At 43.6% G+C, this 12,137-nt stretch overlaps 1 protein-coding gene across 2 annotated transcripts in view; it reads left to right on the plus strand.

Annotated features, from left to right (window-relative positions):
• Positions 1-509: 509 nt before the first annotated feature.
• TOM1L2 (target of myb1-like 2 (chicken)) overlaps positions 510-12,137 on the plus strand; it is a 38,300-nt gene continuing 26,672 nt past the window's right edge. The window contains exons 1-4 of one of the 2 annotated variants that reach the window (XM_010003565.1): positions 510-514; positions 5,232-5,316; positions 6,226-6,304; positions 7,900-8,049. In XM_010003565.1, coding sequence (XP_010001867.1) covers positions 5,279-5,316; positions 6,226-6,304; positions 7,900-8,049 — 267 coding nt within the window. In that variant the 5' untranslated portion in view covers positions 510-514; positions 5,232-5,278. Of the gene's footprint in view, positions 515-5,231; positions 5,317-6,225; positions 6,305-7,899; positions 8,050-12,137 lie in introns of those variants that run through there. The other variant, XM_010003566.1, reaches the window with a different exon arrangement.

Consider the following 12,137-nt stretch of genomic DNA (forward strand, 5'->3'; position numbering starts at 1 on the left):
AGATGTTATCATCTCGTTCAAGAGCTTATCTTCCCCTGTGAGCTATCTCGTGCCTTCTGCATCGCCTTGCAAAACTCTCTTTTTTTTTTTTTCTTCCCTTGAAAGACCTTTGTCCATTCTATAAAAGGATTTTGCATCTGACCTCAGCTGATAGCCCCTGCTCCTGAGAGAGCTCCACTGCTCTGAAGGGAGGGGGACCAGGAGGATGGAAGAAAAAGCCTGCTTTTTCTATGGCTATTTCTGTTCTCTGTCACATATTATGCAGAGTGAAATATAACACAGCTGACTGTTTGATTTGCTAATTTCAATCTTGGAGCACAGCTGGTAGGCAGGTGGACTGTTAAGAGGCAAGACAAAGATCTAAGATCCTCAATCTTCTGAACTTCCAAGCAAAAAAAAAAAAAAAAAAAAAAAAAAAAGGAGTTTGATGCTGCTTGAACACCAAAGGCTGTTGGAGGAGAGAAATTTGGAATTGGGACTTTCTTGCCTTGGGTCTCTCTAATGCAGTGCCTCGGTGTGCATGCTTCATGCATAAACAGAGGTGATTTTTCATGCATAATTCTTCCCAAACATATGAATCAAGAGTCTCTGAAGCAACGTCTGGAGAAGTCCCAAGAGAGAACACTGTGATATCTCTGAACAGAAAAATCTGCTCATTCACAAGATTCTGGTATTCAGGCAGAAAACAGCACCATTCCCCATTTTCATTTAATGGGATTTCTATCTAGGGCAACATTTAGCTTCCCCTTTTTCCTTTTCTTCCAAGAACATGATGCAGCACCACAGACACTTACTGGTACTTACAGACAAACCTTTTGAGGAGATTTTTACCCTGTCATTATTCAGGTAGAGTGACTGTTTTCAGAGCTTCCAGCAGTCAGTCCTTCGGTCTTGGCTGCACAAAGATGCACATGGCTTGTGAGTTAAATAGCATCCAGCCTGCAACTTCTGCAGGCACAATCCTCATGGAAATCTTCAGGCCATCTCCATTGGCAGGTTCAGTATAATGGTCAGAGAGGAACAGTGGAAGAGGGAAGCAGGGAAGAGCGATTCTGCTTTATCTCATCTGTATGTGAACAGAGACAAATTTTCAGAGTGTCATCAATGCTGAACTGTAACTTTGAAGCAAAAATAATACGGACTGGAAAGGGCTGGGAGAGTAGCTGCTCGAAGACAGCCAGTGTCAGCATTTCCTTCTTAGGTGACTTTTGAGCTGGGTTCAAGATGGTTGATTAAAGTTCTTCTGGTTTTCCCCTGCATTTAAAAGAGCATTCCTGTCCTGTTAATGATGTGGTGGTTACACAGGTATTTCTGACTGGATTTCCTTGTGGGGACATCTGCCAGGTGGAGCAGGTTGCATGGACATAGGCTTGGCTATATGCACTTCTTACACTCAAAACTTTACGCTACCGATCGGTGCCTTCTGAATGTCACAGAGTGTTCAGGATTTCCATGTGAGCAGGGAACTACTGAGCTTGCCATTTGTCAGAGTGTGGAAATGCGGCCACAAGAGTCAGATCTCAGAGGGAAGGTGTGAATGAAAAAATAGCACCGTTTTTTCTCCTTTTCTTCGCGGGGTAGAGATAAGCTAATGCTTGTGTGTGCATCTGCAGTGTCCAGGGTCTGCAGCGTGTCAGGCATGGAGTGCCAGATTGTCTTTCTTTCCAGCAGAACGTTTATGCTTTAATTTGGGAAACGTTGCGGGAACTGATAGCATCTTGTTTCTGAGAGAGACTTTCTGATAATCTCGCTGGTGGTGTCAAGTCTCCTTGTGAGACACTGACTCCTGCTCCTGCTGCCATGAGGAACTTGGCAATAACACAGCACTCGGGTCAGAAGCTGTGCAAGGCACCCCTGGCACCCAGGCTGGGAGCTGCCAGCCCTTTTGTTACCCAATTAAACTACACCATAAACTCTTCAGTTCAGGGAGGGGCAGGAGGGGACTCCTCCTCATTGCCTTTTTCCTTGTCTGATTTAACATTCCTTGTGTCACCCTGGAATCCTTTGGTCCTGTTCCAGGGCCCTGTGTGAACTAGTGCCATTTAGATGCCTTTTAATGAGGCTGAAAGAGATGGAGGAACTGGTGACTTTTAAAAGGGTATTTACATGATTTGCATGCTGTTCCTTTGCAGTGCTGTGAATGTCTCCAAAATCTGTTTTGTCTTGTCAGTGGTATTTGCTATTAGAGGAGGATCCTCAGAGAGATGCATAGCTTCCACAGTGTCTGTTAAACACTGGGCAGGTTACTGAGCATTTTTAATTTACAGCATTTTGGATATGTTGGGCAGGGATTCTCTTACAGCCAAGTGCAGGCAGAGCTGTTTCACCAGAAATCCAGAGCTACAACCTGCTGCATGTTGGTTCTGGGAAGAGCTCTACAGGCTTTCCATTCCTTGCAGCGTAGTACTGCTCCTCAAACAAATCACACAGCAACCCTCATGCCTTCCCTGCAGTCAGTTAACTCCTTTGTAAGAGTTGAGAGAGCACTGCAGCAGCAAATCTGGGTCACACACCCTGCAAAGGACAAACGAATACAGATGAGAAGCGCCTGTGTGCTCTGTTGCTGAAGAAGGGACTAAAATGAGTTTCTGACTCTTATTCGAATTAAAAATTACCCAGGGGGAAGAGAACTAATTCTCGAAAAGACAATTGCTATGTCTTAAACCCACACAGTCTCAGCCACATATTACTCCAACTGAAGAATAGAAATGTGGAAATAAAAAGGCAGTAACCAGACTTTCTGGGAGAAAAGGGGTTTTCTTTTCCCTAGCAAAGGGAAATACAGATGAGGTTACTGGGGACCCCAGACAAGTGTTCCTGTGCCACCCTCCATGTGGTGCTGCAGCAGCAGCTCTTCAGTCTGTCACAGTTGTTAGCTGTGAAGTGCTGCCATATACACATTTTGTCAAAATAAACCTTAACTAAATGGCTCTTACAAGACCAGTGAATGAATTGGCTGCTAGCACAGCTTTGTGCAGGATCAGCAGTTCCCACCTGCATTTATAAAAAGCAACAGCAGAACCAGAGTAGGGATATTGCAAAGTTGCTGCCTGATGCCAGATGCTGTCAGGAGCACACAAACTTGTTAATATAGTTCTTGATGAAGAGATCAAATCATGTGCCCAGCTTAAGGAATACCCTCTATTGAAGGTGTAATCTCTCATTTTGCAGCACTGTGCTTATAAATCCTTTGCAGGTTTGGAAATAGCAGGAAGCTGAATCAGGGGAGGTTTATGTTGGATATCAGGAAAATGTTTTTGACCCAGAGAGTGGTTGAGCACTGGAGCAAGTTCCCCAGGAAAGTGGTCACAGCTCCAAGCCTGCCTGAGTTCGACAAGTGTTTGGATGATGCTTTCAGGCACATGGTGTGATTCTTGGGGTGCCCTACACAGGGATAGGAGATGGCCTTGATGATCTTGAAGAAGCCCCAGAGGTGAAGATGCACAGCTGGGAATTTTGCGGCCTCTGGTTCCTCCCTGGTGATTGAAACCATGATGGATGTCCTCTCATTTTTGTTGTTGTGTTTTTTTTTTCTGGAGGTAGATGACTTCTTTTCAGCACTCTCAGGTTCACTTTTTGCATAGCTTTCTGGTTTGTCTCAGACTCCTGTAATTACTGTCCTTGCTGGAGCTGCTTTAGCCATGATTTCTGGTGCAGACAAGTCACTGAAACTTGAATTACCCAGACACTTAGTCTTTCTCCAAATAGTGGCCCATAATTATGGCCTCTGGGCATGTGTATCTTCAGTCACAGCGACAGAAATGTTAATGGGACAAACATCACTGGTAAGCAGAGAGAGAGATGTATGAAGTCCTCGGAGCCTGGTGTTCTCAAACAAAATCTGCCTTGTTCTGGAGGACAGATTGGGGTCTGATGTAAAGCCAGAAGGAGAGCTGGAGAAGATGGTACCTATGTTTTTGTTTCTGCTTTAAAGTGTTTTAAAGTGTCATTTCTTTCTTGCTTTACTTTGCATTTTTAAAAATGCTTGCTTTCTTTTTTTACCCCATTTGCCTTCCAACATTGGTTGCCAGAGGTCTGCAGAAAAACCTAGCCTAATTTGGAGGAGAAGGTTGTGTTCAGCTCAGAGATCCCCTTTGTGGGTGTCTCTGGTGACAGGCTTTACCTTCAACTTGGTAGCATTTCTGAATGTGGGTTGTGTCATACAGAGAGGGTTTGAGTGCTGTGAGTGAGAAGTGCAACAAATTCAGGGGATGATCTAGGCTCCAGTAGACAGAACTACATTGATTTCAGGAGGAAATCCCAAGGAGGAAATAGTTCTTTTCAACTGATTACCTGAAGTTACGGTTATGCTACTCTTGCAGACGACTATAAATTGAACTGCCAACAGCTGGCATCTGCCACTGTCACAGGGCCATAGGTCATCCTTCATGTTAGTCTGATGCTGGAGGAACTCACCTGCCACACAAATAGTGAGGGAGCATTTGGGAGTCAGGAGGATGGCAGATTGTGCTTGGGAGGTGTGAGTGTAGCCCCAACATGGAGAAGAGATTGGGGACACAGTGTGGGACAGAGGGAAGTGCTGCCCAGCCCCCTGGCAAGCAGATATTGAGGGACTGTGGTACAGGAGGAAAAGTGCTGTAAAAAAAAAGGCCTGTCTGTCAATGATATTGTGACCTAAACTGTCATGGGCTAAATGTTTTTTGTGCTGGTGGTTCTTTTAATGCTGAAATAGGTCTTTAAGGTTCCTTCCAACTCAAACCGTTCTATGAAATTCTGGACTTCCTTGAATTCTCTTTCCAAGCTGCTATCTTTTCTCCTTCAATTTCTGTGGAGGTATTATCTACTAAAACAGATCTTTTTCAATTTCTGTGGAGGTATTCTGTACTAAAACAGGGAGGAGGTCATGTTGATTTTGGGGAGATTTTCTGACCTCATAACTTGCCAATAATGCAGCATCTGAGAAGTTTAAATTGGAATTAGCTGACATTTTCCAACTCCCCCAGGAATTCAGGAGTCTTTGAAGAGCAGCCCATCTATGTGGGCTGAGGGTAGTGAGCTTGAGGGATAATTGATTCTGTCTGGAAACCTCTGTGCTGATCCTTGAAACCAGGAAGGAAGGTTTGACATTGCTTGCAGTCAGTGGGGACTTATTTTTCTTTTTTCTGTCTTTCTTTTACTGGATGGCTTCAGCTCTGAGTAACCAAAGATGGATTGGAGTATAACACCTAATCAGGAAGATGTGAAAAGATTTATTTTTCTTTACTTTACAGAAAAGGCCACAGATGGCTCCCTGCAGAGTGAAGACTGGACACTTAACATGGAGATCTGTGACATTATCAATGAGACAGAAGAAGGGTATGTGCTATTACAGCAAATTCCAAAAGATTCATGGGCACAATCTTCATCCAGTCATACTCAGCACATGAGGAGGTGCAGTAGGTCTGGGGGCAGATATTCACAGCCTGAACGCAGTTTGCATATGAGTTGTTTAGTTTCCCTGCTCCTTAGACATTTCAGAAAGCCACTGTATGATGCAGCACTTTCTGGGGTTGACCTCTGCCTGGGAGGGCTGGCATGAAAAACTGTTGGAGAGGATGCCAAGTCTGTATTTCTGGGGTTCTTGTTTTCAGCAGATGTGTCTCCTTGCAGTGCTGCCATGCTATTCATTTCAGCCATTTGAATAGAGAGCTGCTCTAATGTGTCTCCTTCAGCACCAGAAAAGCTGTGCAGTTTGCTGGAGAACTGATCAGTACCCTGGGCCTTTTTCAGAGTGGCTTGTCAGTCTTTCATACTTGATCAACATCTTGCCTTTTTGGAGGCCTTAAACATAGCTCTCATCTTGACTTTTGTGATGTCTTGTCTCCTCATGTGATCAAAACTAGAAGAGGGATATTTAAGTTAGACATTAGGGGGAAATTTTTTAGTGTGAGGGTGGTGAGGCCCTGGAACAGGTTGCCCAGGGAAGCTGTGGCTGCCCCATCCCTTTCAAGCCCAGGCTGGATGGGGCTTGGAGCAACCTGGTCTAGTGAGAGGTGTCCCTGCCCATGGCAGGGGCTTGGAATCTTTAAGGTCCCTTCCAAACCAAACCAGCCTGGGATTCTATGAATTCTACATGACTCTAGTTTGGTTGTAGTCAAGTAATCTGAAGTTAATACATGTGTTTGTCTCCATTTGGAAAAGGTAGAGCTTTCCTTTTCCCACAGTATATAACACATGAGAAGTGTGTCTGAGCTGTCTTTTAAAAATGCTGTGTTTCTCCTTCAGCCCAAAGGATGCCATTCGAGCACTGAAGAAGAGGCTGAATGGAAACAAAAATTACAGGGAGGTCATGCTGGCTCTGACGGTGAGTGGGGGCAGAACCCTTGGCTTTTGCCATCTTCCCTTTCCTGGCACTCTCCTGAATGTACACACTGTTTGCTCTAACAGCCACTGCTCAACCCTTTTCTTCACTCCTGTTGTGTCCTCACTTCCTTGGAGAGAGTTGTTAGAAGCTTTGCAGAGTGTTTTTCTGACTCCGTTGATTTTTTCGGGGCTCTTATTTATCCCAAGTACTGACTGAGGAAAGTTAAAGTCTCCCAAATGTGTCTGGGTACTCTTTAGGGCTTTTACCTCTGATTTCCCTGTGTCCAAGGGCTTCTCCACTCCAAGACAACATCTGTGGGCATATCTGCAAGTGAGGATGATGAACTTGCCATATTTTCAGCTTCATAAGTAGCTGATGCACAATTTCCCTCGTGAATAGATCTCTGCAGGAGACTCCCATTAATTTATGCTGATCTAATTTCACTCAATAAAGTGTAAATTATATTCTGGGCATTTAGGCAGCCCTGCTAAGGTGTGAGATAATTTGCCAGTGACCTTTCCTACCGATGACTTTAGCTGGAGGTTTCCTGGGTAATGCAGCACTTCAGGAGCTGCAGCAGGCTGAGGAACGAGCAGCAGGAACTAGATGGAGTGACACTGCTGTGGGTAGGTGATCTGTATGATTCTTTCCCTGAGCTCTTGGTGCATCTCCCTGACGAAGCGTGACTGTTCTTTCTGTCTTCTTGCCATTTCCCATCCCTGGATTGTCAGGTTGACAGATTACCAAAGACCAAACCATGAGATTATCCGTCGTGCAGGAAAGAGTAAAATTCATCAGGAATGAGCCCGTGTCATCTGGGCTGATGAAAGTAGCTGAAGTAGGAGAGTAATTACAGACTCCTCAGCTACAGAGTCACTGTGTCTATTAGGCATGGCTGTGAGGAGAAGTGACGTGTTGGATTTATCTCCATGCTAATCATGTTCTTCAGAGAAAAATCAACAGCTGTTCTTCCATGGCAGTTGAATGGCAAGTGGAAGGTGCCTCTAGCTAGGTTGCAGGGGGAAAATGTGTCAAAGTATAAACTGTCAGAGCATTCACAAGGGAGTGTTTTGAATGAGTGAAGATCATTCACCTGAATTCCCAACTCTAAAACATGGCTTATGGCTCAGAGCAAGCGGGTCCAGCTGTGTTTCAGGTACATGGAAGATGGTGGAGTGCCCACAGCATGGTAATATCTCGCTGTGACAGAATGTCCTCTGTCTTACCTGCTCTGGATGGGATGCTGTGTACTTGGCTGTTCAGTTAAGCTGGAAAGTTCTGCATTGAAGAGGAAGAAGCTTTATATTTCCTTACCCTGAAAACAGGCAAAGGCAGATCACAAAAGTGCCCAATACATTAATGGTGGGTGAGATCCATCTAAATGTGTGTGTATAGAAGGAAGCTTTTTGGTAAAATGGGGGAAGAAAAGAAGAATGAAGAGCATAAGTGTAATTTCTCCTGTCTTCTCTCCCTCCAATCAAAAGTTTTAAAATACATTAAGAAAAAAAAAAGCAAAATCAGAAACCATCCACATTGGTGCTGTGTGAGGTACCGAGTTTTGCTCCAACAGTGGATGTTTTTGTGTGTGTGTGCAGGTGTTGGAGACCTGTGTGAAGAACTGTGGCCACCGCTTTCATGTCTTAGTGGCAAACCGGGACTTCATCGATGGCGTGCTGGTGAAAATCATCTCACCCAAGAATAATCCCCCTACCATTGTCCAGGATAAAGTACTTGCACTGATTCAGGTACACAGCTTGTCTCTGCTCCCATATGTTGCTGCCTGAGCTGAGGACTCTCTGCTCCAGTGCTACGGGTGGCTAAACACGCTGTCAGCTTTAAAAATGTGTCGAGATTTTTAGATGGAAAACCAAACAAAATACCCAGATTGGCAGGGAAGAGGAGATGTATTTTTATCCAGGGAGAAATGTCTGGATTCTAGTTAGAGAAGTACCACTGTACTCTAACACAAGAGGACTTACTAAAAGATAAATGGGTGGCTTTGCATGTTAACATTCAGATCTAGAAGGTGGAGACCTGCTTGTGTGACGGGCTTGTCGTCTGAGGCCAGGAAATCTCAGAAGATCACACTTTTACTGTCAGTTGCAAAGCACTTACCTTTCTGTGTCTGTTTCCCTGACCATAAAATGGAGCTGTTCCTCTCCATTAGAAAGCATTCTGACTTCCTTTTAAGGATGCTTATAGAATAGTAAATGACCATATAGGAGTTAAAACGGTTTGGGTGTCCTTTCTCTGGTTATTGTGCAGTCAGAGTGCACTGTAAGATCCTTGCCTGCAGTGGGGAAGTTCAGACATAGGCCTGTCTGCCTCTGCTCCTTCTGTGCAGCATAACAATAACCAGCCATGTTAATTCCACAAACCATTAGCAACACATGAGGAAACACTGGTGCCTGCCTGGAGGAAATCTGACAATTATAGGAAGCTTTATCTCTAAGCTCCTACAGGCCATTGCATACACCCGAGACTGAAAGACACTACATATTTAAAATGATATAAACCTGCTGCAGTGTTTATTGTGGGAAGGTATTTACAAATGAGCAGCATAATTGTCCAAATATACTTCTGATTTTTGTGGCAAAGCATGTAGTTGAACTTCTGCTGGTTTATTTGTTATTTGGATAGACAGACAGGACATGGTTAGAGCCTGACAAGGTAAATAAGTGATTTCTGAAAAGAAAATAGGCTGGGTGGGGGAATTAGGTGGGCATTGCATTGGGGTCTGTGGGGTCCCTTTATTTCTGGTCTGTGATCTCAAGGCTTTTTTTAAAAATTTGTTTAAAAAAAAAATTGTTAATGAAATTATTAAAAGCACTTCTGGTGCATCTGCCTGAGCCCTCAGGTGACAACCAGGAGATGAGGCTAAATACTGTCCCCTAAAGAGAAACTCTGTGTGTTTCCATTCTGCTTATTCTGCTACAGTGTTGTAGAGAATGTTGGTTACACCAGGTCCTGGATTTAAGTGGATCCCCAGTCGTCACTACAACTAAGATGGAAGTGTTTGCAACACACCCAACAAGCTGCAGTCCGTGCCTCAGTATATGAAACAGCTTTATCTGAGTAGACTTAGTGCAGAGGAGCTAAAAGCCTCGCTCTGGGTACTAAAAGCTTTTTGGTATAAAAAGCCTGAGAATTACGAAAGTTGCCTGTGGGTGGGTTCTGTTAGTGTCTCTTCAGCTGGAGGAGGTAGGGGACTTTGTTTTCCAGATTGCCTGACAAGTTTGGAGAAGTGATTGCAGTCACTCCTCTCAGCTGCCCTGTGGACACGCACACCCAAAATACCCCGATCGTCACGAGCACTTCGCTCAGCTTCGACTTTGCTCTTTAGAGCTCCCTGCAGATGGAGTTAACTCTGTTCCAGGGGACTGATCTCTTCTCAGCTCTACTCTACTGCCATTGCATTTATCCCCTTCTGTAGGCTTTTTATAATTTGGTATCAGGGAAATAATAAGAACAGAAATGAGAGGATTAACAGCACTTGGAAGGATGGAAAAAAAAGCTGTACAAACACCAAATGTCTTCGACCATACAGCTCTTGTGCTCCTGGGCCTGTAGCAAGGGTCAATGAAGCTGCCACCCAATTTCTTATCTAGAGACTTGACCATTATGAGATGTTAAGCATCTTAGATCTCACTTTCTCAACCTATTTCCCAGTCTACAGGAATTAACATATATTACGTACTGCGCATCCTTCCTTCTTCACCCTGCTAAAAGGCCTTGGGAATCTTCCTTATTGCTGTGCCTCTGGTAGGAGCTTGTGTGTCAGTTCAAGGTTTGTATAACCTGGCTGCCCCATAGCTGAGCACTGTCATCAGAGATAAAGCAGGGGAAAACTTTTAGTGGCACAGCGAATTCTTTTGAGGGTGTGTGTTTTAAAAAGTGTCTGACACTGGATATATTGTCTTGTGATGGTCGCTGTTTTAGGGGCCAGATTTGCAGTGGAATTTAATGAACCTGTTTGAGCTTACTGAGGTGCCAAGTGGGATTTATACAGCAGCACCCTTAAGTATCTACTTTTGCTAGTCTGGCCCCAAGTCTTAAAAGATCTGAATTCAATCTCACCTCTGTCATACCTTTGTTTGGACAATGAGCAAGTCTTCTAACCCCTGTGAGTAGCTTCTTATCTGTAAAGTAGAGCTAGTATTACTGTTGCCTAGTTGAATTGTAAGCTGTCTAGGACAGGGATTGTCTTACACTGTGTGTAGACAGCACTTAGGACAATAGTGCCCAGTCCCTCCTATGACCTCTGAGAGACACAGGGATGTAGATAATGCTCTTAGCTCAGGCAAAGAAGAATACAAATGAAAGTGTCTCCTTTCTCCAGGGAAGAGAGTTGCAGAAGAGAGAATATATTAAAAAGGTAAAGTGCAAATGAAGTGAGTTCACTACAACAAAATCTATAGGAAGCCAGAAAGAGAGGATGCATTAGTACATCTTCCTGGGCAAACGAGCCTCATTAAAAGTTGGGGGCATAAGGCAGCATACTTTTTGCCTCTAGGTTTCTTTTGAGTGATTATTAAATAGAGCATCCCTTGCCTAACATTTTTCACTCTTACTTGCAAATGGAGTTGAAGTGAGGAGCACCATTATGTAGAAGCATCATTGAGATGACTTCTTAGGTAAATGGAAAAGGCAGAGAAAGTGCAAGGGTAGAGTTACTGGTACAGTCAATATCTCTGTCAGAATTAGGGATGGTTTTGGAAGGTCAGTTCCAAGGAAACAGAACAGCTCTTTGCAGACAGAGCTATTTTCTCTGGCTCAAATAGGGCTGTTTGGACTTGCACTGCAATAGAACAGTTGATGCAGTTAATTTACTCTTAACAAAGCTGAGAAGCAAACCCAGAATTGCTGGCTTACAGCTGATAATGGGTTGTCTCCTGGGCAAGGGTAGGAAATGCTCTTTCTTAGAACTGATCAGAATAGGAATATAAGTTAAATATTAATACTATTATCTTGTTTTGCTATCTTTGATTTCTCTCTCACATATAAAAAGTTATTAAAAACAGCTTTTAAAGTAAAAATAGTCAAGGAGCTAGTATAAAAGTGATGACTAAATGAATTAAGTTCAAAGCCCACACAGACGTCTCACAGTAGTTCTGGATCCAGCACACTGATACTCTGCTTCACACATGTGGGGGCTTGGGGAGTGCTTCACTTTTAATTTAGTCATAATATTTCAATTTTTCCCTTCCCCTAAATTTTTAATACTTGGCTAATTTCCAACTGAAGTGAAAGGAGGTAGAGGCTTTCAAGATATGATGATCCTAGCAGCTTCATGAGTACAGGAGGCTGGCTAGGGAAGAGAAGCTCTTAGTACTCCCACTGAAAGAAGAGCTCAAATGTGAATTGAAATCTCTTTAGACACGAGAGAAATCATGCAGGAGAGATCTGATGAGTGTTCTGGCTGTGGGAAATTCTCCCTTTAAACTTGTTCTTTCTGACACACCGGGGTGTCTAAGCGCCGAATATGCTCTGTCAGAACCCAGGCTTCATTAGTTCTGCTGCTCATGGGACTGCATGTATCACTGTGTAAGAACCTCAGAAACTACCTTTCTATTTATTTGGCCCAAATAAATTACTGAAGAAAACCTGACAGCTGTGATTTTTCATTGGCAACAAAGAAGGGTGTTTCACAAAGTAAATTGAGAATACTCAGGATTATTATTGGCCTTTATGAATTTTGCTTAGATGAATTTAATCTTTTCACACAGACCTTTGGGGGGGGGGGTCATTGGCCATAGAATATGCAAGAAAAGATCAGCATGCAATCAGTGCTAAGTAGAGGAGATTTGGAAGAGGCTTTCATTGGCATTTACAG

The sequence above is a fragment of the Chaetura pelagica genome, unplaced genomic scaffold (assembly GCF_000747805.2).
Source record: "Chaetura pelagica isolate M959 unplaced genomic scaffold, ChaPel_1.0 scaffold408, whole genome shotgun sequence".
NCBI classification, from domain to species: domain Eukaryota; kingdom Metazoa; phylum Chordata; class Aves; order Apodiformes; family Apodidae; genus Chaetura; species Chaetura pelagica.